The following is a 26,365-nucleotide window of genomic DNA, read 5'->3' as shown; positions in this document are numbered from 1 at the left end:
TTAAAATGGTGGATTAATTTTGACGCAATCCACTACCAATCTAATTCTAAATATATGTTATGCTTATTATGAGCAGCCATTTTCACTTAATAACACATGTCCAGTAAACTAAGAAGTTGAACCAAAATAGTAATAGTAAAAAAAAAAAGAAAGTAGGAATGGGAATACCACTTGTTTTCATCTCAAGGATAAACTACCTATTACAACAATTCATGAAAAGTGAAGATAGTTTTCAGACAAGAAAAAATTTGATTTGTAAACTTATTGAATCTTTGGTACTTTTAGGTTAGCTTTGCACAAGCAAAAAGTTGCTAAAAAATTTTGCCGTTCACTAACTATTTTATTTATTTACTCTATTTCATATTTTTTTTACTTTATTTTATTTATTTATTATTCACATATAATAATTAAACAGAGTAAAATAAAATAAATGAAATTAAAAGGAAATTGAAAAGAAAATATTTGAATTTTTCTAGACCTGGTTAAACGAAAAGTATTGAAATTTTCAAAATGAAATTTACAAAGGTTATCAATGTATACAAGAGACTCCTATTCCCTGAAAAGGGGATATTTACTTCTTAATTCTCAATAATGAATATATCCTTCTAAATTCTTGATAACAAAATAAATCGATATTTCACCATAGATAATGCCAAGGACTAGAGGAATAAGAACTAATGGAATAAGAGTTGGTAGTTTTACCAGTCTTTTTTCTTTTATTCATAGAAAAATCAAGATATATAACCCATATTGAACAGTAACCTCAAAAGAAATAGTAAACTTTTTCTATTTATTGTCCATGGGATAGTGTTTATTTAGAAAGCTCAAAACGTTTTACAGCACTTTTTTCATGATATTCTTAAAATCAAAAGAGAAAAAATCAGTCCCTATATTGGTATGAATAGTTTAGTTCAGACATTCTAATAGGTGTTTAAATGGTATTACGTCTATAGAATAGCAAACGGGACTTTGTGTATTGGGCGTTGCAATGCAAGGGTCTCAATAATTGGGGGGGGGGGATACTGAAGAGTGTAGACTATTCTTGAAATAAAAATAGTGTAGTATGGATTTTGTCATTAAGCTCTATATTTGCTTGAGTCTGCTGGATCATTAGTAAATAAATATATCTATCATTATTTATCCATTCAGTAAAGTTGGGGCCTTATGTGAAGCTATTAGTATAATGTGAAAGCTATTAATATAATGGAAAAGTGTGAAGCTATTAATAAAAATTTTTTTTTTTAATCAAAGTTTTTCTTTATTTAAAGTGACTTAAAAGCTTAAGCTATATTTTGTTTAGCAATTATTTGTTTTTAGTTTTGAAAGTAATTATTCCAGCTTATTTAAGATTTCAAATCTAGGTTTAATTAATTCCAAACTTTGTAATTAATTCCAAACCTTAATCGAAAAGTATGGAAACTCTTGAGTAAAATGTCTGAAAAATAAATTTCATGGAGAATTTTTTGAGTGAAACTGAACTATATATTGTATAGACTACAGCTGCATATACATTATAGCTAAGTTATTATAAATTAAATTTCACCCTGCAATTTATTTCTTTATATATTTCAAATATTATTAATTGAATTTCATTTATGTTTTATAATTAAAAATTATTTTAGGTTTATTAAGCAAATCATTGTCTGTTCAAAGCAACAAAAGCCTTTCTGCTTCAAGGCAAGATATTAAAAGGCATTCTGATCATTCCAAACCAGTTGCTCCGAAGCTTGATGCTGATAAAAATTTACTCAATAGAGTTAAAAGTAAAGAAGATGTATCAAGTACAACCAAAGAAAATTTGAAAAAAGCTCAAAGTACACCATCATTGCTTGACAATCCAACAATTGTAAATAGGTATGGATTTTTTTTGTTCCGATTAAATTATCTCTTAATAATAAGGGTAAATTTTTCCAGATTTATGGAAATTAAAGTATTGGTAGTCTTAAAATTAGGATTTATAATTAATGATTTTATTAACTTTAATGTTCTAGTATTTAAAAAGCAAAATAACTTAAAGATTCAGTACCTTCAAAAGTAGGGAGTTTTCTTAAACAATAAAGGGCAGGATTTTAGCTATAGATTGTTTTTTTATTTTTAATTTATTTAACCAAATTAAACCTTGTTCTATTTAATGACTAAGCAGAATAAGCAATGTTCTGTACTTACCCTCAATCCTTGTGTGCTTTCGAAAGAAATTTTTTAGATCACTGAAAATCTATAGAAATTTTTAATTTCTTGGAAGAGTCAGAAAAATTTTAGATTCCTGAGGAAAAACAATTATTCTTAATGGATATATATAAGATTGAAAAAAAAGTAAAAGTTTATTTCATTCTTTTGTTCAATTACTTTTGTCCACACTAATTTTTCTTAATATGTGATAAAAAGAACATTTAATCATAATTGTAATGTTAGAAATTTCTTCAGTAAAAAGTAGTCTACTGTAAATTTGTAAATGTATATGGTAAAAATAATCTGAAGCTTCTTTTTAGTGTTCATTAAATTGTTTTCTTAATTTATTTTGATCGATATGTTTTTGATAGATGCCTTGTTGCATCTTTTTTCAATGTAAGTTGTCTATTTATTGATTATTCTTTTTTAATGAAAGCGTCAAAAGAAAGTAATATGGAATATATTCTTTAAGTGAAAATTTTTATGATTGATTATAATATTAAAAATATTGTTAAAATAAAATTTAAGATAAATAAGAGTCAGATAAATTTTATCTAGTTCTTTGCCAAAATTGAGAAGCTTAGAACTATCACTTCTAAGCTCTTCTATTTAAATTGTGATTTTTATAAATGTCTCTTCTTAAACTACCCAATTCCATTAACATTAGCACTTTGATTAAGCACATGTTAGTGACTATTAAAAAGTTTAAATGTTACATTTATTATTTTAAAAAATTATGAATTGCTTCTTTAACTCTACCCTAGGTGAATGCTTTGTATCAATTGGATAAACACAGATTAATGTTATTAGTGTCTTTACCAATTAGATAACACAAATTCATTTATTATATATAAATATATGTGTTGAATTTTTAGGAAACCATTAGCTCCAGAGCCACCTAAGGATAAATTTAGAAATAGGCCAATTAGTTGTCTTGAAATTCAATCATCGACGGAGGCTGCGATTCCAGAAAGCAAAGTTATTGTTATATCAAGTGAGTACTTTTAAACATTATTTCTTGTAACACTTATATTAAAAATAGTTATTATTATTGCAGGTTACATGTGATTTATGGGAACTGTTTTCTGTCAATTATTTAATAAGACTGAGTTGCTTAACTTTGTATTTCATACAGTTAAATCCAGAAAACATTGATTATAGTTATCTTTTTTAATGATGTACTGATGCCTTTCTGATTAAGACTTTCGAAGTATCTCTGATAATTACCTTTATTGAATTTGGCTAAAATTTTTTTTTAATTTAGTTAATATCTCACTGATTTATATTTTGGGTGCAAAATAAATATATCTACTTTTGTTGCAATTTATAGATGTGTCATTTTAGGAGAAATTGTTAATGTACCTTTAAAATATGTTATGGACCCTTTATAAAATTTTTTATCTTGAAAAAGAACTCTTCATAGAGTAGTTTATCGTTAAAATTGACCCTTTGCAAAACTTTTATTACAAAAGCTGTTATTTAAATTAAAAAACTCTTTTATAGCATCATTAATTCTTAATTTTTAAACAAAAACTCCTTGAAAAACATGTTTTTTGTGTATTTTTTCCTAAAAAAATTTTGGATTTTAACTTATTTACAAAATTATGAATAGATTTTTCACAAATAAAGACCTTTCTAGATTACAGACCTTTCACAAAAAATTTGAATTAGCTACTGGTTTGTGTAATTAAAAAAGAAAAAATCGGGTCTGTGTTTTAAAAAAATCACAAAATTATGAGTAGAGTTTTCCTGCTTCATGGAAAAAGACCTTTCACAAAAATTTTGGAATATCTCTTTCTTAATTAAACATAAAAATAAATACATGTGTGTGCATCATGTTAAAAAATGAGAACTAAATTCTTAAATTTTCACTGGTGTTTTTGTAGATTGTGCAAATGAAAAAACAAGTTCTTCAACTGATGATGAAACGCTTCCTTCCCCTGGTGTTTGGAAGGAAGTTCGAGAAGAAGTTGATGCTTCATCTCGCAATGTTTCTTCTAATTGGTAAGATTTATTCAGTTATGAGAGGATTTCTTTTTTGTGTATGTGATAAAAAAGACACCCGGTGGCTAACCTGTAGCACCTGGCCCTTCCAAGCCACAAGCCCTAGGTTCTATTCTGGGATGGGGCCTTGTCTTTGCCAGCTTTTCACCCTTTCTCTTAGTCTATAAAATGAGTACTAAGTTTGCTTGGTTACTAAATACGCATTTGACTGGCCACGAAACTGGGACATCTGCTCCTGAACCCAAGGTCAAGGAAGAGAGGAGGACCCAAGGGGAGTTGCCTCGAAAGAATGAGTTGATAGTTGAAGAGGGGATTTCTGTACTGATAATGGTTTCCTTGTTTCAGCTGGTCTTCTCTAAGTTGCATGTTGTATTGATTTTAGCGTGTTGTAAATCTTATATAAGATCGTCAAAAATCACTTTACTTTATGATCTGGGAGATATAGATTGTACATTTCTTTTTAATAATTCGCATTCGTATATTCTATATTAATTTCTAATATTGATTTGTAAAAAAGAAATGTTGCATATTTAAACAATGGTGACTTTGTTAATTGGTATTATCTTGGATGAGGATAAAGAATCTTAGTTTTAGAATTTAAAAATTTTTTCTTAAAAAAGCTTAAGTAATATCTACTTAAAGTTATTTAAAATTTGTTTTATTTTGCGAAGTGGTGATGAAAAGCAAATTTACATTTTGTTCTACTGCGTTAAACTTGAAACCGTGACTAACACACAATACTATGTATATATATAGCTGTGTGTGTATATATTTATTTATATTTTTGTTGCACCAATAGTTTTTAAGCTTTTGGTGTGGTAATGTTTTTTAAACACTATTGATAAGCAATAGTCTTGTTTTGTTAAATGCATAACAAGAAATGTTTTTACAATATCAATCAGTTATAAAAATTTATTTTCATTAAATTATAAGGAACTAAAATTTTTTTCCGATCTGAAAGTACTCCAAATATATTTTTTCAAAGATCCATGTAGTGAATAACAATATATGGGATAAATATTTAGTTGAATCATAAAAGTGTAGTAGGTTGTTCAATTTGTATGCACTAGAAATGTAATTTGCTATAAATTATATTGATAAACAGCATTTTGGCTAAATCAGTTTTTTCAGATTTAATAATGGTAAAGGTATCTCTTTTTACATTGAGATCTTTACAACTTTTCTTGTGGATAATTTCATTTGCACTAAGTTTTAAGAGTATATATGTTTTGTAATTAAAGATGCAAAAGAAACTGAAGTATAGGTAAAAAATTTATATTATGTTTAATTAGAATAAATTAAATTCTATTTCTAATTAAATATACTAAAGTGCATTCTCTAAACTTGTATTTAGAAAATAGTTGTTGGTCCTGGGTGAACCCAGTAGGCCTTGGGCTGTCGCCCCACTGAGTTTAGTATATGATAATAAATTAAATTTTTAAAATTCTTCATTAAACCTAAACATATCTTTGAAAAACCTAAAAATATTTTTTTTTCTTTTGTGAAAACTAATTCTTTTAATAACTAAAACATTTTTTCACTATGAATTAAACTTTGTACAGTTTTTCATAAAAAAAAAAATAAAAAAATGCACAGTTTTTCTGTCATTTTATTTTGTTAATACTTTTTTTTCATAGATGTTGTTAACACATGTTGTTTTTTATCTTTTCATTTTTATACATTTTTTCAAAACATTGTAAAAACTGTAAAAGTGTAATCCATCTTAGTAATATTAATTAGCAGGATGTTACTAGTCATCATTATTCAAATTTTACTTAACTTTAAAAAATCTTTTCCGTTTTAAATAGTTTTAATTATATAATCATTAGTTTCCTTTTGCTTACGGCTGTTTCAACATGTGAACCACACATAATGAAAACATGGTACAACATAAGCAAAGGGTTAAACATTTCTAATTCTTAAATCAGTAGCATTTTAAAGAGTTTTAAAATGTTGTCCCATTTTCTTGCATTTTATTTTGTTCAATCTCATTTTACAAAAAAATTTCTTTTCAGCTTTTGTCTTTTAAAATTTTCAGGAAAAATAGTGGTTCTGATATTACTAGTTCTATGATTTAAAAAAAAAAAACAAATCATTTTACGGTTTAATTGTGCAGTTTATTTATATAATAAGTTTTTTTTTTTTTTTTTAGCAAGGTGTTGGAAGATCGGAGTTTTTTTTGTTGGTATTTTTCATTTAAAAGGAACCGTTCTAAAATCCAATAAAAAGACACCCATAATTAAATTCCCCCGTTTTTTTCAGTACCAATTCTTTTTTTCTTTAAAATGAATTAGCTGTTTTTATACTACACATTCTATAATTGAATTGTATAGTGAACTTTTAAGTGTATTTATGAATCAAATAACTTTTATAGGTCTGTGAACACTCTACCGAAAACTCTAACTCCTGATAGTCCAGAAGTTACCATATCATCCAGTCATAGTATTGTAGAAGAATGTAGTCGGACAAAAAGTAACAATTCCCTTTCTTCTTTGGATTCCAGTCATATATCAATTGTTACTATCGGTGATATTGAAGAAGTCAAAGACTCTTCGGTTTGTGTCGAAGGGACAACTACTACCTCAACTGATGTAGACTCTTTACCTACTGAAAACGAGGAAGTTGTTGTCCTCCAAACCCCTTCCACGCATACTCTGTCCAAATCAGATATTGTAGTCGTTAGGACAGATTGGACTAAGGACAGTAGACCTGTTATTCAAATGAGTGATAATAAAACTCTAACAAAACCTTTTGTGACAGATTCTCCTACACGTAGATCTGTTTCTAGTCAAGAAAACATTAAGTCTTTTCCTAGTGATTACTCCCTAAGGAGCAATTCCCCCGAAGAAAAGCCCAAAATTAGAGTTAGTGTAAATCTTAAAAAAGATCCAGCTTATCCTTCTCCTCCGCATTCCCCTGCACCCTCCCGGCCTGCCTCTTCTCCTAATTTCCCAGTATCTTCTGACGATTGCAAATTACCCTCTGAGAATGGAAAAGGTCCAATTGGAAAGAAAGTTACCAGTGATTCTGAAAGTGTTTCAACATTAGATAGTGTTGGAAGTAGTGATAAAGAAAATAGAAGTCACGAAGAAGAAAATCAAGCGACATTAAGGAAGAAAAAGGTATACTTATGTTTTTCATAATTTTGACTATTTAAAAGGTGCTTTCTTTGTTTCTAATCAGCAATGGTACAAAGTATGTTAATTGTAAGTATCAGTACTCTAAGATAACTCATTAACATTGCTCTGAATTCTACTGGATTTCGCCAGTTTCTCTCTTCACTTAAAATTATGGAAGTATCTGAAAAAAATCCCTATTGTAGATTTTTTGCTGTACATATCTGTTAAATTGCTATTGAAATGAAACCAAATTTAAAGAGCCTGGTGAAGAACATGGAATATAGAATATTATTTTATTCTTTTAAAAGTATTTTTTGGGTGTAAAAATTTTTAAGTTAGTAAGTAAATTTTTCAGAAAAAAATGTTTTCTAATTGAAAAAAAAAGTAATGAAATGAAAATTTTTTAGTTAATAAAACAGTTTCTCACTAAAATAAATAAATAGTTTTTTAATTTATATATTTGTAATAAAAAAAATCAACACATTTTTCAACATTAAGAAATAAAAATTGATTTAAACTGAGTAGAACCGGCATTCTTTCATCTATGAGTCAGCCACTAATTCTCAGTCTAGTTGTCATTTTTTAACTCTTAAAATTAAAGGAGCTAAAACTTTTAACAGTTTTGACGAATTTTTACCCCACCCTTTGTTTTTTTGGCCATTCTTTTTAATGTAGGTTTGGTTCGATTTAGCAGAAATTCCCTTCTCAGTATACTGCTTGTTTAAATATTTAAATAAGTGTACACTGCTTTTCAATGAAATCTCATTTATAATAATCAATTTAAAGCTTTACTCTTTTAAATATTCCGAAGTTTTCAATTTTTCTTATTCAAAACTCTCAATTTTTAAAATTTAAGAATATTTATATCTTTAAGAAATGAATTTAAAAACTATTACTGTTCAAAAATATAATAAAATAATTTTTCATTCATGCCCATTTAATGTCGTTATAAATGGAAAATATTGCAGTCGTTTTTTATTCATAGTTATTAGTGTAAAATAGTTTTAATTATTTATCCACCAAAATTCTCTGTCTTAAAATATTTCTATCTAATAGTTAGCATGAAATTCTTATTTCACAAAACCTTCTTGATTTTATCCTTGTTTTACATTAAGTCAAAGAAGATATTCAAAGGAGAATTTAAGAATTGTAAATAAATATACAAAGCTAAATATTGCTAATTAGAACTTTTTTTTGGATGTATGGGAAGTATTGAGGTTTACTTTAATTGCTTTTAAATTTTATTTTTAAGTTTAATTTATTAGCATATATATTTTTATTACAAATTTTTATTTTTATGTTTATCTGTTTCAAAAATTCTATTTTGTAGAAATGCTATTTTCTGGTAAAGAAGAGTTACCAGTTTATAGTCTATTTTTATAAATTGTTTATTTGAAATAGTGAATGCAAAATAATAGCAATGGGAAATATGCATTGAAGCAGCACAAAATGGTTATTGCAAGTAAAAAAAAAAGAAGCCTCAAAGCAAGTTTACTTTTTAAGTAAAAGTAATGAGTTTACAAGTTAATTAGCTTTTCTCCTGTACCTTTGAACATTTCATTTTAATTATATAATCATATATGGAATAGGTAGGAATATCTAGCAATAACTATTAAGTAAACTTAGAATTGCCGAGACATTTGAAGCCTATGGTGTTATGTATGGGAATTTCAACTTCGGAGCGTTAACTTGCTTGTTCAACCCATTAAGTAATTTTAGCGAGTCAAATTTATTTGAGTCAATAGTGTTCCCAAGTGAATTGATTGATAGTGCGGCATTTTAATTGTAAAAAATACCCTTTTAATGAGTGCTTTAGAAAAGATTGTATTATTTATATCAAGTATGCGCAGCTTTTTTTGAATAGCAAGGCACAAAATTTAGAAAATACCATGTTGGATGCAAACACATATGTAATGTAGTCTTTAAAAAATTGGGAGGTTTGATAGTAATGTATATATAACACATCCATATCATTTTACTTCAGTGAAGAAACAAAAAATAATCTAAAATAAATTTAAATAAATATAGGCAGGGGTTTGTCCGGACCAAATTTACTACAGTTTAGCTGTACTTTCACAATTTCAACTTTAGGAAAAACAGTAGTTTCAGAAAATACTTTTCCTTAAAATTTTATATTTGTATCTCGTAAGAAACGATAAATCCATATTTTTACCACATTTTTGTGTTGATTTTTTGTTATAATTTTTAATTTTCACAAATTACGTCTAAATTTTCACTAAGGTATCTCTCAGAAAGACCTAGACAGACCCCTGATAGGTACTTTCAAAGCATTCTCTTAAGCGAACATTTGACTGTTATTATTTAGAAGGCAAATTTTTTAACTAATAAGATTGGGCTCTGGAAATGTTCTTCCCCTGTATTGTTTGCATTAACTTCTTAAGAAATAACATTTTACAACAAACGCTTAGCTCATGGTTAAGAACAAAATGAAGTAGTTGCAAATAAGTAGTTCAGAGAAAAGGTAAACTTGATTACTAATTTACTGTTTAAGAGTGTGGTTGGTCACAACCAAGTTTAGGCTTCTTAGTTACTTATTTTTGATGTTAAAAATTTAAATAATTTTTCAAAATTACAATATCGTGAAATTTTTAAATTTATGAATTTCTTTTTTAAATTATAAGTCTCTTAAAAGTCATTAATGTTCCCAATTTTCTATGATCTTCATATTTTATAGTCTTCAATACCAAGACAAAACATAAACGAAAAAGTTGTGTGACCAGTCATTTCTTTGTTGTGAGAATTTATTAGTACTGGAATTAGATTTGAGACAAAGCTGATTACTTAAGTTTGAATAAATTTTGCTTCTTTAACTATTTTCCTTCACCCAAAACTTTTTATGCTTTAATGAAGTTGAAATAATCAAATGTTTTTATGATTGTTTGCTGAAATGTTTACCAATGTACTGAAAAAAATATTTCTATCTAGGAATATTCTAGTAATTCCAATCATCAGACAAATCGTAAAATCAATGGAGTCGCTGGGAAACAAAAACCCTCTAGGCCAAAAACATTGAAAAAGACTAGAAAATTTATGGTGGATGGGGTTGTGGTTACTACGACAACGAGTAAAATCATTTATGAGGATGATGAACAAACGATAAAAGAAGACCATATTCTCAGGTATTTAAAGCAGTATTGTTTATTAATGTTTAATAAAATACTATGTTTTATAGCTTGTCTTTAAAATTGTGTGCAGATTGCTTTATCTAAAGTGAATGTGCTGCTTTTTCATGCTTTCATAGGATTAACCCCGCTCTTGTACCGGAAAACTGGGAAATAAGAATATGGTTATATATTTTCTATTCTCTTTGTAACTTGCATGCTGTGAGTTAATTTGCTATTAATCAATTACTTTATCACAAACAAGAATGCAAGGAAATTTTATGCATGATCACTTCTTGTTCCTGTTAACCAATCTTTATATCTGTGCTTAAAAGATTGTTGAATGATAACTTCCATTAAAAAGTTTTGTCCCTGGCATTTCTATTCTATATTCTGTTGCAAGTTTTAGAACAAAAAAAAAATGTCAAAATTAGTAACTAGTTAATATAAATCTCAAAAATCTTGAAAATTTTCACTGCTAGTTCTTATATTTATGAAATTGTTTATCTTTAGTGTGAAACTGAAAAAATTTAGAATGTGAAAAAATTTAAACTAAGCAAGAACTTGTTTAATTATTAACAAATATTATTTTTCAGTTCTACTTCTTTTACAGCTTATCAATCAACTTAAACAAGTTTTTAAGTCATCCACTTAATTTTAAGTTTTTCTAATCAAAGGGGTCTCCAAACTGTCTCATTTCATCTTTTGTGTAACTTTTTAACTGTTGTATGTTACAAAATACAGTTTTTAATAAAGTCAGCTAGTAATAATTTTGTGTTTGTCTTTGCATAAATTAATAATGAAATATAACATTGATCTAAATTGAATAATTAAATGATCTTTGTTAAATAACTTATAACACTTCTCTGCTCCTCTTCTCTACTTTCTTTTCTACTTCAACACCCATAATCTAAATTGCAACAGAACATAGATACTTGCAATATTTTTTAACTGTTTTTTAATACAGCATAAGTTTTTTTTCAATTGTTATATTACATAGTTTAATCTAGAGAAAAATGTTTTTAAAAATTAAGCATGTCTTTTTTTTAAAAAAAAAATAGTGTTTCACTTTTTACAGTTTTGTATTTGGTTATGCTTTGGTGTAAACATGTTGTGTTATATTGTGCATCAGGAAATATGTATTTAGCATTTCTTGGTTTTACTTTAAAAGATTGTTAATAATTGATCTGTTAAACATAAAACTGAAATTTATGCCATTTAAAAAAACAAATAATCAAAATTAATTACGATTAAAATTAATGTTCATTACATATTTTTTTTTAGAAAATTGAAATACATATACATTTGTTTTTCATTTATTTTAGGAAGCAAGAGCTTAGAGAACTAAAAATGCTACAAAAGCAAGAGACTAAGCAATTCCAAGATTTAGCTCTAAAGGCCCAATTCAATAGAGAGCAGCAGGAAAAGAAATTTGATCAAGAAATGATGGTACACATTTAAGAATTTTTTATTTCTTTCTAATTGTTTTGCTCAATTTTATTCAATTGCTTTCTAATATATTAATTTTGTCTCTTCTCCCTATTTACAAACTTTTCAACAAAAAAAAATTTTTTTTTATCACCCTTCACATTTTCAAACTTCTTGAGAAAGGAAATTTTTTCCTTTCAACTTATTTAATTCTTTCAATATTTGTTTTTCTGTTTTATCAGGGTTCATGTTGTCCTAAAAAAGTGCTCATTATTTTTTATTTCATCGTTTCGTAAATTTTTTTGAGCGATTGGTTTCGCGCCATTTTCGGATTGTTGCTAATCCTGTAGAGCAGTGTTCCTTAACCTTTTTGATATAATGGACCTCTTTTAAAAATTTTTAAGAAGTCACGGACCACCCCCCTGTGAAAAAAATAATTGCAAAAAACGTCAATTATTAGAAAACATTTAATTTTATTAGAAATCCCTATTTTAATAGTACACAAAATTTTTAAAATTTTTAATGTGAAGGTTGCTGCTGCTTTTCCTTACTTAACAAATTGAATTGGGGGATGGTTTTCAACAAAGCAAGCGGGCATATCATGTTCAACATTCAATCGATTTCGATGTTATGTTTTTATTGTCACAATTGTGGAAAATCCCGCTTCGCGAATATACACTGTAGCAAATGGAATTATAGCTGCCATAACTCGCTTTACAAGCAATGGGTAGGCTTCCAAACGTTTTAAAAATCAGGAGTAGTCAGCGGACCCCCAAAATATAACTCATGGTTCATGAACCACAGGTTAAGAAACCCTGCTGTAGAAGATGTGACGTTGCATTCAATTCTTGTGGAAGGGATTGAGAAACCGGGTAAAATCTGCATGGGGAATGGAATGCAATTCTTTATCGTCCACGGCTAAGGTCGAAGGTCATCCGTGTAGTCAATTGTCGTTCCGTGTAGTTTGATTCATCGTAACTCCTCTTATTAATATCGGCCTTCTCTGTATTTATTTGCCATTATTTATTAATATTTTTTTTTACATTTGCTTTGTAAATAATGGGGAAATGTGTTTTTAACACATTATGGACGAAAAATTCAAAGACTGGCTTTGTTCTTCAGACAATCCTCACAAGATTAATTATGTTATTTTTACTTTACATCAAATGCTAATTATTTTTTTTTAATCTTGAAAAAGTGCTGAAAAAGTCCTAATTTTTTTTGTTGAAATAATTTAGCAAGAACCCTGGTTATTAATATTCTGATTAATGTAATGGCCACTGCTTACATCCAAAAGAAAATTTTTTTTAAGTAACTTATATTGTTTAATTGAAATTCAAACAATTATATTGCACTGTCAACGAGAAAAATAAATAAAATATGCATCATTTTCGAATGTTGAACTGTTGTCTAGGGAACCTAGTGCTAAGTGAAACCTATCTTTAAGTGAATATGGATAAATTTATTTTGTAAGTTGGCAAATATTTGTGGGTAAAATAACAAACTGAAATAGTTGCTTAAATAATAGTTCACACTGTGGACTATGAATTGCTTTTAATTTTAGTTACTTATTTAATACTGTCTATGATGCTCAGTTAAAAATTTAAATATTTTTTTAAAATTTTAAAATCATAAAAATTTTCAATTCATGAAAACTGAATGATTTCCACTTTAAATTATTAGTCTCTTAAAAGCCATAAATGTTCCGGATTTCCTATTTACTTCATATTACCCTTTTAGCAGTCTTCAATACCCTTTAAGGGAAACCATATACTATGCAGTGTCATTTCTCATTATTAAAACTTGTCTTTCTCATATGAAGATTATAGTTAATGTTCACAAAATGTTCAGTTCACAAAATAAACAATTGGATAACTTTTGATCTAGTGATTGGATTATTAACATACTGAGATCTCTATGGTTCATAAGTCTAATCTTTAACTGTGCCGATTTATTTATGCGGAAAATATTTTAGATTGCAAAATCAAAAGCAGACGATGATGAAAACTGCCTGATTCAGATTTTTGAATCTCAAAACATGATGGTTGATGCAATCTGGGAAAAATGGTAACAATAACTTAGTCAAGAATGTGTAAATATATGTAAATTTATATAAATTTCCGTTGTATGTAAATTTCTCTTTTTTTTTAATGTTTTGCCATATACCAAAAACTTCTAAACAAACTGAAGATTTTTTGCAGATAAACAATAATTCATCTAAAAATAATTTGACTCAAACTAAAGTTTTTTAAAATTTCTTTATTATAATAATCAAAAAATTCTTGTGTTTTGAGGTGTACAAATTGTAATCTGAAATTAATGACTAAATCCAGATTTTGAGCAAAATTGGTTGAATAATTTCTGAACACTATTATTTCAAGGAAAAAAGAAAATACTATAACAGCTTTTAAATTGTATTTAAAATAAACGTATTTATGAGCTTGATGATTGAAGATTTATTTTTCTTTTGTTTGTGTTTACTTTAATTAATCAACTGCATTGTTAGTCTTATTATAATTGATTCTCATAAATCACAGATTATTTTTCTATCATTAAAAAGGTTTTCTAGAAAGACAAATATCTTTTTTTTTTTTTAAATTTTAGATTCTTGTAAAAAATTATGATAATGATCTAGAAGCTTTGAATCGGCAGCAAAAGCAATTAGTTGAAAAAGCAGAGCAGCAACAAGACTTGGATTTAAAGTTTGCTTCCAAGAAAATTCGGTCAGATCAGGTGAGCTTATCAATTTAAAATTTTATTACAAATTTTATGATTGTTCCCTGGTACTATTGTGTAATTTTCACCACAAATGGAAAAATTATTACATTTTTTTAAGTAAGAAACAATTTGCAAGATTGACAATTGATTAGATTTAGAGATGGCATTTTCTATCAAGGGTATGCATACATATTAAAAACACCACAGAAGCCTTTTTTTATGAAAAAGACAGCTGAATTTAACATTTCTATTTTTTTTTCTTCCCTTTTATGTTTCACTCAGTACTTATTGATTGTAATAATAATGTCAGTTTAAAAATTGAACTGAAAATCACTGTTAACCCTTTCGCAACGACTGTCACATATACGTGCCAGCAAGAAACGAGCTCATTTCCCGGCCGACACACCCGCGTACCAGAGCATTTTCTCGTTCACCCCCCACCATCACTTATTTGTGCCAGCGTTTCGGAGCATTTAAAAAAATAAAATTTCTTCCAGAAGATGGCATTGTATGTCCATATGGTTTCAGATACATGTAGGTTTGACCGTCTACTCAAGATGAGAGTACTTTCACATGGTTTTTAGGGGGAAGGAATGTTTTATGATGGCTCTTTAAATTCGCACGTGGTATTTGTTCACAATAAGCAGGGGAGTTTTTTTTCGCTACTTTCGATTTTCAGTTTAGTTTTTAGTGGATAGTTAGATCTTGTAGATCCCTGTTTTAAAATTTTTCATACGAAAAAAGAACTTTAAGTCATATATTTAGTTTTCAGATTTGTTAAATGTTATCAAATGATAAGTACATATATATATAAAATGTGTAAAATATATATTTGAACAAGAAGTAACTTAAGTAAATAAAGTATCCATAGAAATATATGTAAAGCATGTGTCATTTAAATATTCTACAGAACAGCATTAAACAACACATTGATATTTCGGTAATTTCATAGACCCTGGAGAGACTCATGCGAGAGAGACTACCGGCCTCAGCAGAAAGCGCGCTTCCACACTTCCCGTCGCGAAAGGGTTAAGGAAGGAGGGGAAAAAAATAAATAAAAAAGGAAGTGAAAGAAAAGATACAGGGAAAGTAATATTTACTATTTTATGGGGACATTTTAAATGGTGCTAATAGTTTTTTCAATAGTCCTGTTGTAAATGATCTGAAGAAATTTTCACTAAAGGTAAAAAATAATTTTTTAAACATATTTGTGGGCACAGTTGATATTATTTCCTTTTTTTAACATGTTATGTTTTCGCAAAAGGCAAATTTGAAATTTGAAAAATACATTCAGACACCGCTTTATTGAACCTTCTGTAAACGATGGTTTACTTACAATACCCAAATTCTTTGACAAATTTTTTTTATGTATATTGTTATAGTAATTTTGAAGAGGATGCATACTTTGCATTATAAATTGTTAACTAAAAATGTAAATTCTTTTTACAACAGAGCTTCCTTACTGTGAATATCTTTCTGAAATGGAAATTTTCATCAGGTAACATTCAAAATAGTATCCATGAAATAAAGTGGTTATCTTGCCATTGAAAGTTTTTTGCCTTGGAATTTCAGTGTAACTAATCACTTCCCCATTTTGACTTGTTTTGTATCCATTCCAGCAAAATGACTCATTTTTAACACTCTTCTAGAGTATGCAATACTGCATAAGTCATAATTATATACTTTTAAACATATCTCATTAATAAAAAAGTGTTACGATAATTCTTAAAAATTTTTTTATATGCCTGCAGAAAGAAAATTTGAATCTGCTGTGTATGAGCTGCCAATTCCTTAACTGATCACTATAAGTGCCTGGAATAAAATTAATTAAACAGCAGTTTGGATGGGACCACCAGATATGTTCACTATGTAGATTTAAAATGAAGATTTTGCTTACCCTTAAAATTTTACCAGCTTTGCCGTAATTTTAACTTGCAATAAAAGACATATACAATACTTTCCAGTTATAAATGTTTGTATTAAAATAAGATACCTGTTTTATTTTTGATTTTTTTTTTTTTGTAAAATGATTACTTGATTATATAGTATAATGATTTTATTTTATTTAAATAGGAACGTGAGCTCAAAAACTTCCGAGAAAGTTTAAAAAATGAATTCAAGTTTTTAAAGCAAGAAATTGAAGCTCTCCCAAAAGATAAAAGAAAAGATGTATTAAGAGTAAGACGAGAACAAATGGAATTGGATCATGTAGAAAGAGTAAGTTTTTTTTTTTCCTTCTGCATTTTTACTTTTCTTTTTTAAATTTGGGTGTTTCCTTACTAACTAGTTTTTGCTAACTCTAAAAATCTTTTTTGTCTGGTTTGCTACCAAGCTGCACTTATTTGAAATGTATAAAAACTATTTTAATGTCATTGGAAAATCAATACTTTTCTTGGGCTAATATTTATTTTCGGGGAGAGTGATTAAATCTGTGTTGCTATGTCCCTTACAGTTATGGTTTCTATATAGTAATAAATGTATTAATTGAATGAAACACATATTTCAGTGTACAACAGTTAATTGAAAATATTAAAATATTTCTATGGGTGTGAGTTGGGTAAATAACCAGTGGTTAGGGTATTTACAAATGGGTAATTACCCTAGCTTGGGATAAATACCCATAGTCAGGGTTTTTATATTCCTTTTAAATCATATAACTGTGATTTGTTTTGCTTATAGTTCTGAGAATAATATAAATATCTTTAATTTCCAAAAATTAACTTTAAACTTACATATTAGTTCCAGAAAAAGTATTTCAAAAAACTATAAATACCTAGTAAAGGAGCTACCTTTTTGCATTAAAAAAGTAATGTAAAATAATGTAATATTGATTTTGTTATTTTTAGATACTTTTTAATTCTTCAAAAACATTTCTTTTTTGGATAAGTAAAATTTTGTTGTGATTTTCCATTTGAAGTTTAACTTATAGAAATGTATTTACTTTTTCAGGAACGGGTATTTATTGAACGTTTGAATGAAAATCATGATTTGGCTGTAAAAAGGTTAGGTGATACACATAAAGAAAAGATTGCATTGCTGGAAAGGCAGTTTCTTCAACAAAAGCAACAGCTTTTACGAGGTGAGATGATTTACGCCTTTACTTGTTTTAATTTTCTGTAACAGATTTTTGAAAACAGTAAGATGTTAATTACAACAAGGATAAAGATTCTCTTCCTAGCTTTTCGAATTGGTTTAATTGAGCATTGTAATGTTTCCTCTTTGTAGTGAACAACTTTTTCTTAGTAAGGTTCTTAATGCAGCAGTGAAATTTAATAGTTAATGTCATTTATATATGATGGGATGAGGTAGGTACTGACTGCTATGGGAGTACAACCAAACAATTAATTTAAAGTAATTTTTTTATTACCATTCATTACTAGTGGTTTTAGAAATCTGAGAAATTATAGGAAAAATTTTAGTGAACGTCTCTCAATTATTGTTCTCTCATTTGGTGGTTTTTATATTTTAGAATTTTCGAAAACTAAGTGTTAAAATATTTTATAAATTATCTTTATAGGAGTACAAGAGGTTTCCCATAAAGGTTATTTCAGCAAATAGAAAAAAAAATGGTCATAATATATTTGCAAAACTTTTTTTTTACTTCAAAATGTGTTTAAATTTGCTTAGTAATATGGATTAAAGACTGTCTCATTTAATTTATAAAAAATTCTTATTTCCTTTAGCTCGAGAGGCTGCTATATGGGAATTAGAAGAGCGCCATCTGCATGAGAAACATCAGTTAGCAAAACGGCAATTAAAAGATTTATTTTTCTTGCAAAGGCATCAAATGTTAGTACGACATGAGAAGGTGAGAGATGCATTTTCAGCCTTGTTTCAAATGTGTATTGCAAAGCTATAATATAATATTAAGGCTCCTGTGTCTTGAAAAAAAAATGCTTTGTTTAAATAGTGAAAAGTTGAGATAAGACTATTTCAACTTAATTGCCAAAATAAAAGCTTATTAAGTTTTATAACTGATGATATTAATTTATTGTTTTAGAAAAGTAAAAAGTTTTCATACAAGAAAAATTAATTTGGTATCCAGGAAGAGGGAATTTTGCACAATCTATAAGAATCGGGAAAATGTCACAAAATTAATGAAAATACCTTAAGAATCATAGTAAAAGTATTAATTAGAATTTGATCTAAGAAGTTCAATTTATTTTTTAAAATCATTAGTACAAATTCAGTAGTATTTTCAGATGCTCGATTTTGGTTAATTTCTATCAATTAATAAGATATCTACTGAAAGTATTTTTAGCTTTATTTTCACCTGGAAAGTCATTGAAAATTATGATTTTCAGGGATAAGTATTTTAAGGGATAAAATTCATGGAAATTCCCTTTTCATTATGTTTTGTTATTGGAGCCCTTTATAATGTCACACGATTTTAAAATCCTTCATTGTAATTTGCATTCACATGCGGCGTTCTATGTTATTTGCCTCCTGATTTTGTATTTAGTTCTATTAAAATTATATTTGTTATATTGAAGCAAAAAATATTATCTAATAAATATATAAAATTTAAGTAAAACCTAATTTTAAGAATGAATTTATATTGAAACTGATATTTTTGTTTAATCTTTGAAATGATTTCAATTTTTGATCAATATATATANACATAACTATATATATATATATATATTTAGTTTTTGTTTCTTTGAAATTAAATTAACATAATCCCTGGAATTGACCTTAAAAGGCATTAAATATTTTTAAATCCATGTTCTAACTTGTATGTTTGTTACTGTTAATTGCTATTTTTTTCTTCCAGTTTAATAGTTTAGTCCTTTTTTATTGTTTGTGTTTAGTTTGTCTTATTAAAAAGTGTGCGAAGTATTGCTCAGATAAAACAGTACAGTTTTTAAGAAAGAGAGTTCTACTCATTTCGACTTTATGGAATAATCAGGCGTCTGTCCAGGGTAAATTTACTTCAGTTTGGCAGTACCTTTACAAATTTAATTTTAGGAAAAACGGTAGTTTCACAAAATACATTTAGAAAAAGCAAGTTCTCATGCAAACCCTGTTTTCATTGGAATCTATGAACAAGAACTTTTCTGACAGCTGTCTTTTTAGAAAAGGTCAGATAGTGCAATGTGTTAAGCCTAAATGGTCGCTTACAAAGCGGTTTTTTTTTTCGCTGAGTTTTTTAAAATGAAACAACAAGCCCTCTATAAACTTTACAGGTAGTCAAAATTCGAACATTATTTTAAACATCCGAACATTATCTTGAACACTATTGTAAATTAATTTTATCAGACCTTTATTTTTTATGAAGCATTTTTTTTTCTTTGTGAAACTTTTTTTTGTATGACCTAGTTGAAAATGTTCTTATAATGAAAATAACTTTTAGTGCTAATACTGCTAAATGCATGTTTTTATTAAATTCAAGTTGAAATTTAACTATATACAATGATTTTTATGGATTTTTAAATTTGGGTACAATTTTAAGCCTAAGATTATGCACTAGCAAAATTATTTTTGAATATATGGGGAAAAATATAGAGAAATTTGACAGTCATAAATAATTTTTATTTGTAATAACAATTTTTGAAAATATTTTCTTACTTTAGCATATTTTGTGTTGATTTTTTAATAAAATTTTTAAATTTCACGAAATAGATAACTCTAAAAAAAACTTAGATAGACCTGTGCTAATAATGTATTTACCCGTGTAAGTTATAGAAAGTCATGGATTTAAAAACTCTAGATTTAGCAAATACCCTGTATTTATTATATATTTAATATACTTGTGTAAAATATTTATAAATTTTAAAATAAGGGAAGCTAAATGACTAAATCTACCTTTCGAGAAGTCAGTAAAATATTTCAGTGACAGGTGCAGGAAAAGACTAACTTGGGGGGGGGGGGGNGGGGGGGGGGGGGATACTAAGGTGTAATTTTTTTTCAATAAAATTTCTATAGTATTTATTATTACACAGTAAGGTTCCCATGCCTCTTTTTTTTTCTTTCATAATTTGCCTTATTATTTTTTTAATTCTTAATATTACTAATATTATTATTAATATTCTTCTTAAATTTGATATATTCAGGAACTGGAACAAGTTAGAAGAATGAATGATGCCAAGGAAGAAGAAGTGTTAAAGCAGCAAGCTTTAGAGAAAAGACAGTGGCCAAAAAGGATGAGATCAGAAATGAAAACGAGGGAGCTTATGTTCCGAGAGAGTTTGCGCATCAGCTATGCTAATATGTCTGAGTCTCACGAGGATGAAAGAGACAAGATTCGCAGAGTATTATTCCCTTTTATATTTTAAATCTAGTGTTGCTTGGGTTAATCTTAAAGTATTTTTCTAAATTGCACTGAATTCAAATATCACACCTGCCAACATTCCTTCTTTTTGAGAATGGGTTTTCCAAGTGGTAGTAAAACAATTACCGAAAAACTATCTTCAAAAATATATTTATATTTTAATCAGGTTCAAATTCGCTATCGTAAGGAATAATATGCTTTTATATATTTGTTGTAATTATTTATATGTAGTGGTGGTCAAATTGATTTAAAATTATTATTATAATTTAAAAAGTTTAGTGAAATAACATGAATTTCGCTAGTACTTTAAATATGAAGATAAAATCTTCCGGGAAAACCGGAAGAGTTGGCAGCTATGAAATAGGTTCTGTAACTTTTTTTTTTTAAATCTGTCTTATTAAATGCTATACATTTCAATGACAGATTTTTATCTTTTGGCTGTACTGCTTCTTATATGAATTTTTTGTACGAAAATTTTTCAGGATTTTATAGTATGAAAGAGACTTGCAGCAATTTGCTCACGATACTATGAATCCAATTATAAACCTAAAATTGTAGTGTTTAATATTCAAGTAAAATACATACATAAAAAATTATTATTTAATTACAGTGTCTTTGAAAAACCTGGTATTTCTTTGTTAAAAAATGAAGCTTGTATTAATGTCTGAAATTTAATATGAAAAGTATTAACATTTTCAATGTTTATATTCCTTTTTGCTTTTTGATAGTTATTATCCTTTATGTAGTTCTTACAAATTCTACTTTTTAAGTCTTGTGCTGGGTAACATTGAAGTCCAAAGAAAAAATATTAAGTTTTTAAGACCAAATCTCTTTTAAACATACAGTATTGTTTCAATGTTTAATTCTTTCCATTTTTTAAAAAATTTTTTTTTTAGTAGTTTAAATTTAAAACTATGTATATCAAAGTTACTGAGGTAAATATTATTTTTACAATAAATTTGTTTACCAGCTATAATTTACTATTAATTTAATTATCTTCATCTTTAATGTTCTTGTCAAAAATTATTACATGTGCATCAAAAAGAATAACATGTAATGATATTTTAAGCCATATCATATTTAATGAGTGGTATAAAAGTGTTACTTTCTCACTTTAAGTTTCAAGATGGGGAAAAACGTCGTTACAAGGCCGAACAGATACGCCAAGAATCAAAGCACAAAAAGCAGCTGGAAGAACTGAGGGCTCATGCAGATTCCACAGTAAAAGAACTGGAGCAGATGCAGGTAACACCTGCATTATATTTATTTTACCATTACAAGTTCTAATATTTGGACTTCAATCCATGTGAAGTGTGAAGCCTTAAGTTAGGATTTGGTCTTTATTATCTGTATTAACTATTAAAACATCATAAAATTGGCATTGTAGTTTTGTAACAAAGAAAAAAAATTAATAAGGAAATAAATAGTAAAATAAAATATATTAAAAAGAATTTAGAATTAATTATTTTTAATTTTATGAAGTTCATGTATTTTATATCTAAAATGACTGTTAAGCATGTCTTATGCCGTCAAATATTTTGTTTGAAATTATACTGTGAATTTTTCTAATTTGTTTTAAGGTAGTACAGTTATTTTCTAGAAAATTTCTGATGCCTTTCTACTATAAAATATTTCAATGGAAAGGTTTTAAAATGAAATTTAAATGGGAAAAAAAAACATTTTTAAAATGCCTACTGAAATCTGGATCAAAAATATAAACTTTCAAACAATTTCAGCTGTAGTTGTAAAAGTGGTACCTTGGATAAACTTTTTTGTAGTTTGTAATCCACTTTAAAATGGTACTGCTGTTTACAGAGCCATTACTGAAAAACTGTGCAGTGAGAGTTTTTATTTGAAAATTACACAGTTGTAGTACATTATTGATTTTGTGTAAGCACATTTCATAAATACTGGTTGGGAGGAACCTTCTTAAATGCACGTTTTGTCATTTCCTAAACTTTGGCGTGGCAGAATGTTCGTTAAATAAAAGAAAGAAAATCTAGTTGTTACAAGATGCTTTTATTTTTTTATATTCAAACTTCTAAGCTTTGTACGTCGATGTATTGTATGACTTTGTGTTGATTTCTTCTAAGATTGATTAATCCCGTCACAGATTGGAAGATGACTATCAAACAAACACTCATTTTAAGTATTTTTTCTTGCTGAATTTTATAAATTTTTTTTTTTTTTTTCACTGAGAAAATTAAATTATGTACACTTGTGTCTTACAATATAATGAATTTTCAGAATGAAAAAAGAAAACAGCTCATGGAACATGAGACTTTAAAGCTAAAACAGTTGGAAGAAGAACATTCAGCTGAACTTAAGGAATGGAAAGCAAATTTGAAACCTCGCAAGCAGGTAAATTAATTATATATTTATAAGAATTTTATTGTTATCATGTATTATGTCAAGTTTCTGTTGAATAATTTGTCATGGTGATATTTATGTACTTTAAACTTTTAATTTTAAATGCAAAATAGAATCAAGAGAACTTTGAACAAATTTTTCTCTGTATAAGAGTTTTTCAGTTCAACTATCCTGCATTTTTATTACATTAGTATGTTAATTACATATTTCTTAGGGGTATTGTATTCCGGGTGTTCCCTGGAATACTGGGTCTTATTGTTTCTCCGGGTCTAATAACTAGAAGCTGGGCATGAGATTTTTTCGTGAATATCGCAGAACTCTACATATCTAAAGACCATTGGTTTGCGAAATTCCTCGAATCATACAAAACTTTTCATAAATCCCAATACTGAGACATTTACATGTGTGAATCTTTTGATTTGGTGGATTTTTAAAATTTTGAATATTTGTGAAGTAGTGTCGGAATTAGCTAATATCGCGATTCTTCTTCACCCGATTTAGATGTCAAATATCGATTTTTGTATTTACCTGATTTGAAAGTTACACATTGCGACTCATATTCGTCTGATTTAAAAATTCTGCATCTCAATTTGTATTTACATGTTTTTCAAACCAAATATCTTGTTTCGTATTCGCACATTTTTAAAATTCGATATTGCGATTCGAGTTGCAATATCAAAAATTAATTTTTGTTGTATCAAATATCGAAGGTACTCATTACGATTCGTATTGACACAATCTAAAAATTATGCATTGTGATTCTTATTTACGTAATTTAAAAACTGAATATTGCAATTTGTATTCTAGTATTTAAAATCGAATATCAATTCATACTCACCCAATATAAAAACCCAATATTTAGATTTATGTAAGAAGTAAGTTTTTTCTTAAATAAGTTACAATAAAGGTGTAATTTTCTTCATTAGTAGGTAATTTAATTATAAATGCTAGTTCAAAATATTATGTAAGTCCTCTCTTGAAACCCTCTTTGACATTCGTAATGTCTTCAACATTCATCTTTAACACAATAGTTTCAGAAACAAAGAATTTATATGAAGAGTTTGGTGAAAGATTCATCTACACAACCTCCGAAACCGAAAAATTTTGTAAAAGGACCAGGTTTAAAAATGTTATTTTTTTAAAAAAAAAAAAAAAAAATGAAGAGTGTTTCCAACGAGGACTTATAAAGAATTTTTGCATCCAATTACAGATTTTTTTTATTTATTGCTAAAACACTTGATTATACAAGCACTGATTACGACACATGGAGATTACTTCAAAACATATTAAATGAGTATGTAATTCACATTATGTTTTTAGGAATTATTAGATCTGCCCTGTAAGTTAAGTGGATGCTATACCATGGAAAAAACTTTTCATTGCAAATTCTCTTCACCTCTATAAGTAATTTAAAGTTAATAATAAGTCATTTAAAAGTAAAGATTTTCGAAATATAAAAATGAAAACAAATTAGGAGATGATCATTTAGGAGACGATCATTTATGATTATTCTCTTCCAATAATTTTTTGCATTTCGATCTTTTGAAATTTCTTTTTCAGCTATTGAAACCTCTGAACTCACTTTTTCTGTTCTTTAAAGTTTAAATTAATTATGATGGAGGTGATACAGAGTTTGCGAGGAAAATTTCTTTTATAATATAGTATCCTAATAGTCATACTTTGTATACCTATTTTGTAAAAGGCATTTTTAATGTTTCATTCATTATTATTTTTGTTATACAGAGACTAGAAGAGGAATTCATCCACCAGCGTGAAGAACAAGAGCGTTTTTATGGCACTTCTGCTTATCTTCAAGACTTTTTATCCACGGGTGGAGAATCCCCCCACACTCCAGGCACGCCTGGCTCAGAAGCTTCATTCAATCGCAATTTTTGATCGCCATTGATCATTCACTGTACAGGATCAAATGTATTATTCTTGTGACTACACAAAGAAAAAAAAGCTTGCCTTTGTTTTAATGCATAGTCTATATTATTTGGGATATTAGAGCTCTGGCTATATTTAGTGTTTCCCTTTTTGCATAAAAAAATAAACCCAAGTGATATTACTAAAAAGTGAAGTGTACTACTCTACACTCTAAAGTGCGTTCGTGTACAGGAAAGAGAGAATGTGAATATCCTCATGATGTGTTTAATGTAAATTCATTGTTGTTGTTATTGTTGTATGAAGAAGTGGCGTGTCTTTGCTCAATTTCTTGGTACATGTGAAGTGAATGTTATTCTTTCAGTAGTCAAAAACAACTTTTTTTTTATATTTTGTATTATAAAATATTTGTAAAATATTTTTTATGGTTGAAATTTGGTAAATGAATTAAGTCAAATTTATTTATTTTATGTGTATTTTCGATTACCTCTTTTTATAGCAATCATTTGTTGGTTTTAGTGGCAGTATTATTCAGATATATATTTTTGCAGTTAAATTATATAATTATTTGATTTTTATGTTAAAATATGGATTCTCTGTAGGAAAAAAGTTAATATTTAATTGTAAGAGATAAAAAGTCATGCATTTAATATTATTTGTAAGTGTTCTGAAAAGTTTTAAATTTTCTTTTTCCCTATTTCTCGAATAAATTTTTTTTAAAGTTCTTCATAGAAACTTTTTGCATTGTAGATAGATTATTTTTCCATTTTGTTTTGTTGAAGAGTTGAATAGTTTAAAATAGGCTGATTAGATGAAGATGAAATATAAACTGATATGCATTATTTAACTGAGATGCGTTAAAAGTAAAATGTTATTGAAGTAAATTACTATGAAACCTCAGTTATATGTTCTATAAAAATTGCTTATTTTTGATTTTTATTTAAGTTTATGATAAAATGTTAAATATTTTTCTAGCAATGAAATAAATTTCCTCATTAAGTTTATTTTCAAGTGAATACAGTGGCTCGATATCTTCTACTTATTACACATTAACTTCTGTATAATGTCTTACATATCAACATATATTTGTAAATTATGTAAAAAATGATAAAAGATTAAACACATGCATTAAATACTGTGCCAATGAAGTTGTACTTCACAAGCATCCCAAAATTTGAATTTAGAGCCTCTTTTTCAAATGTCTGCATACAATTTATAAATTTTCTTTTAAAAGAAAATTTATAATGAATTTTCTTTCAGCTTCATTTATTTTTATTGCA

General features: G+C 27.4%; 1 protein-coding gene across 1 annotated transcript in view; it reads left to right on the top strand.

The window, feature by feature from the left end:
• Positions 1-25,694, top strand: part of LOC107444946 (Sterile20-like kinase) — a 42,017-nt gene extending 16,323 nt beyond the window's left edge. The window contains exons 9-22 of the mRNA XM_016059225.3: positions 1,623-1,854; positions 3,045-3,163; positions 4,056-4,173; positions 6,548-7,295; positions 10,239-10,432; positions 11,740-11,863; positions 14,447-14,575; positions 16,634-16,777; positions 17,510-17,639; positions 18,244-18,368; positions 20,614-20,811; positions 21,951-22,076; positions 23,079-23,192; positions 24,945-25,694. Of these exons, the coding sequence (XP_015914711.1) occupies positions 1,623-1,854; positions 3,045-3,163; positions 4,056-4,173; positions 6,548-7,295; positions 10,239-10,432; positions 11,740-11,863; positions 14,447-14,575; positions 16,634-16,777; positions 17,510-17,639; positions 18,244-18,368; positions 20,614-20,811; positions 21,951-22,076; positions 23,079-23,192; positions 24,945-25,097 (2,654 nt within the window). The 3' untranslated portion in view covers positions 25,098-25,694. The remainder of the gene's footprint in view (positions 1-1,622; positions 1,855-3,044; positions 3,164-4,055; positions 4,174-6,547; positions 7,296-10,238; positions 10,433-11,739; positions 11,864-14,446; positions 14,576-16,633; positions 16,778-17,509; positions 17,640-18,243; positions 18,369-20,613; positions 20,812-21,950; positions 22,077-23,078; positions 23,193-24,944) is intronic.
• The last annotated feature ends 671 nt before the right edge of the window (positions 25,695-26,365 follow it).

This window comes from Parasteatoda tepidariorum, chromosome 1 (assembly GCF_043381705.1).
Source record: "Parasteatoda tepidariorum isolate YZ-2023 chromosome 1, CAS_Ptep_4.0, whole genome shotgun sequence".
NCBI lineage: Eukaryota > Metazoa > Arthropoda > Arachnida > Araneae > Theridiidae > Parasteatoda > Parasteatoda tepidariorum.
This window is presented reverse-complemented; position numbering and strand designations above follow the sequence as displayed.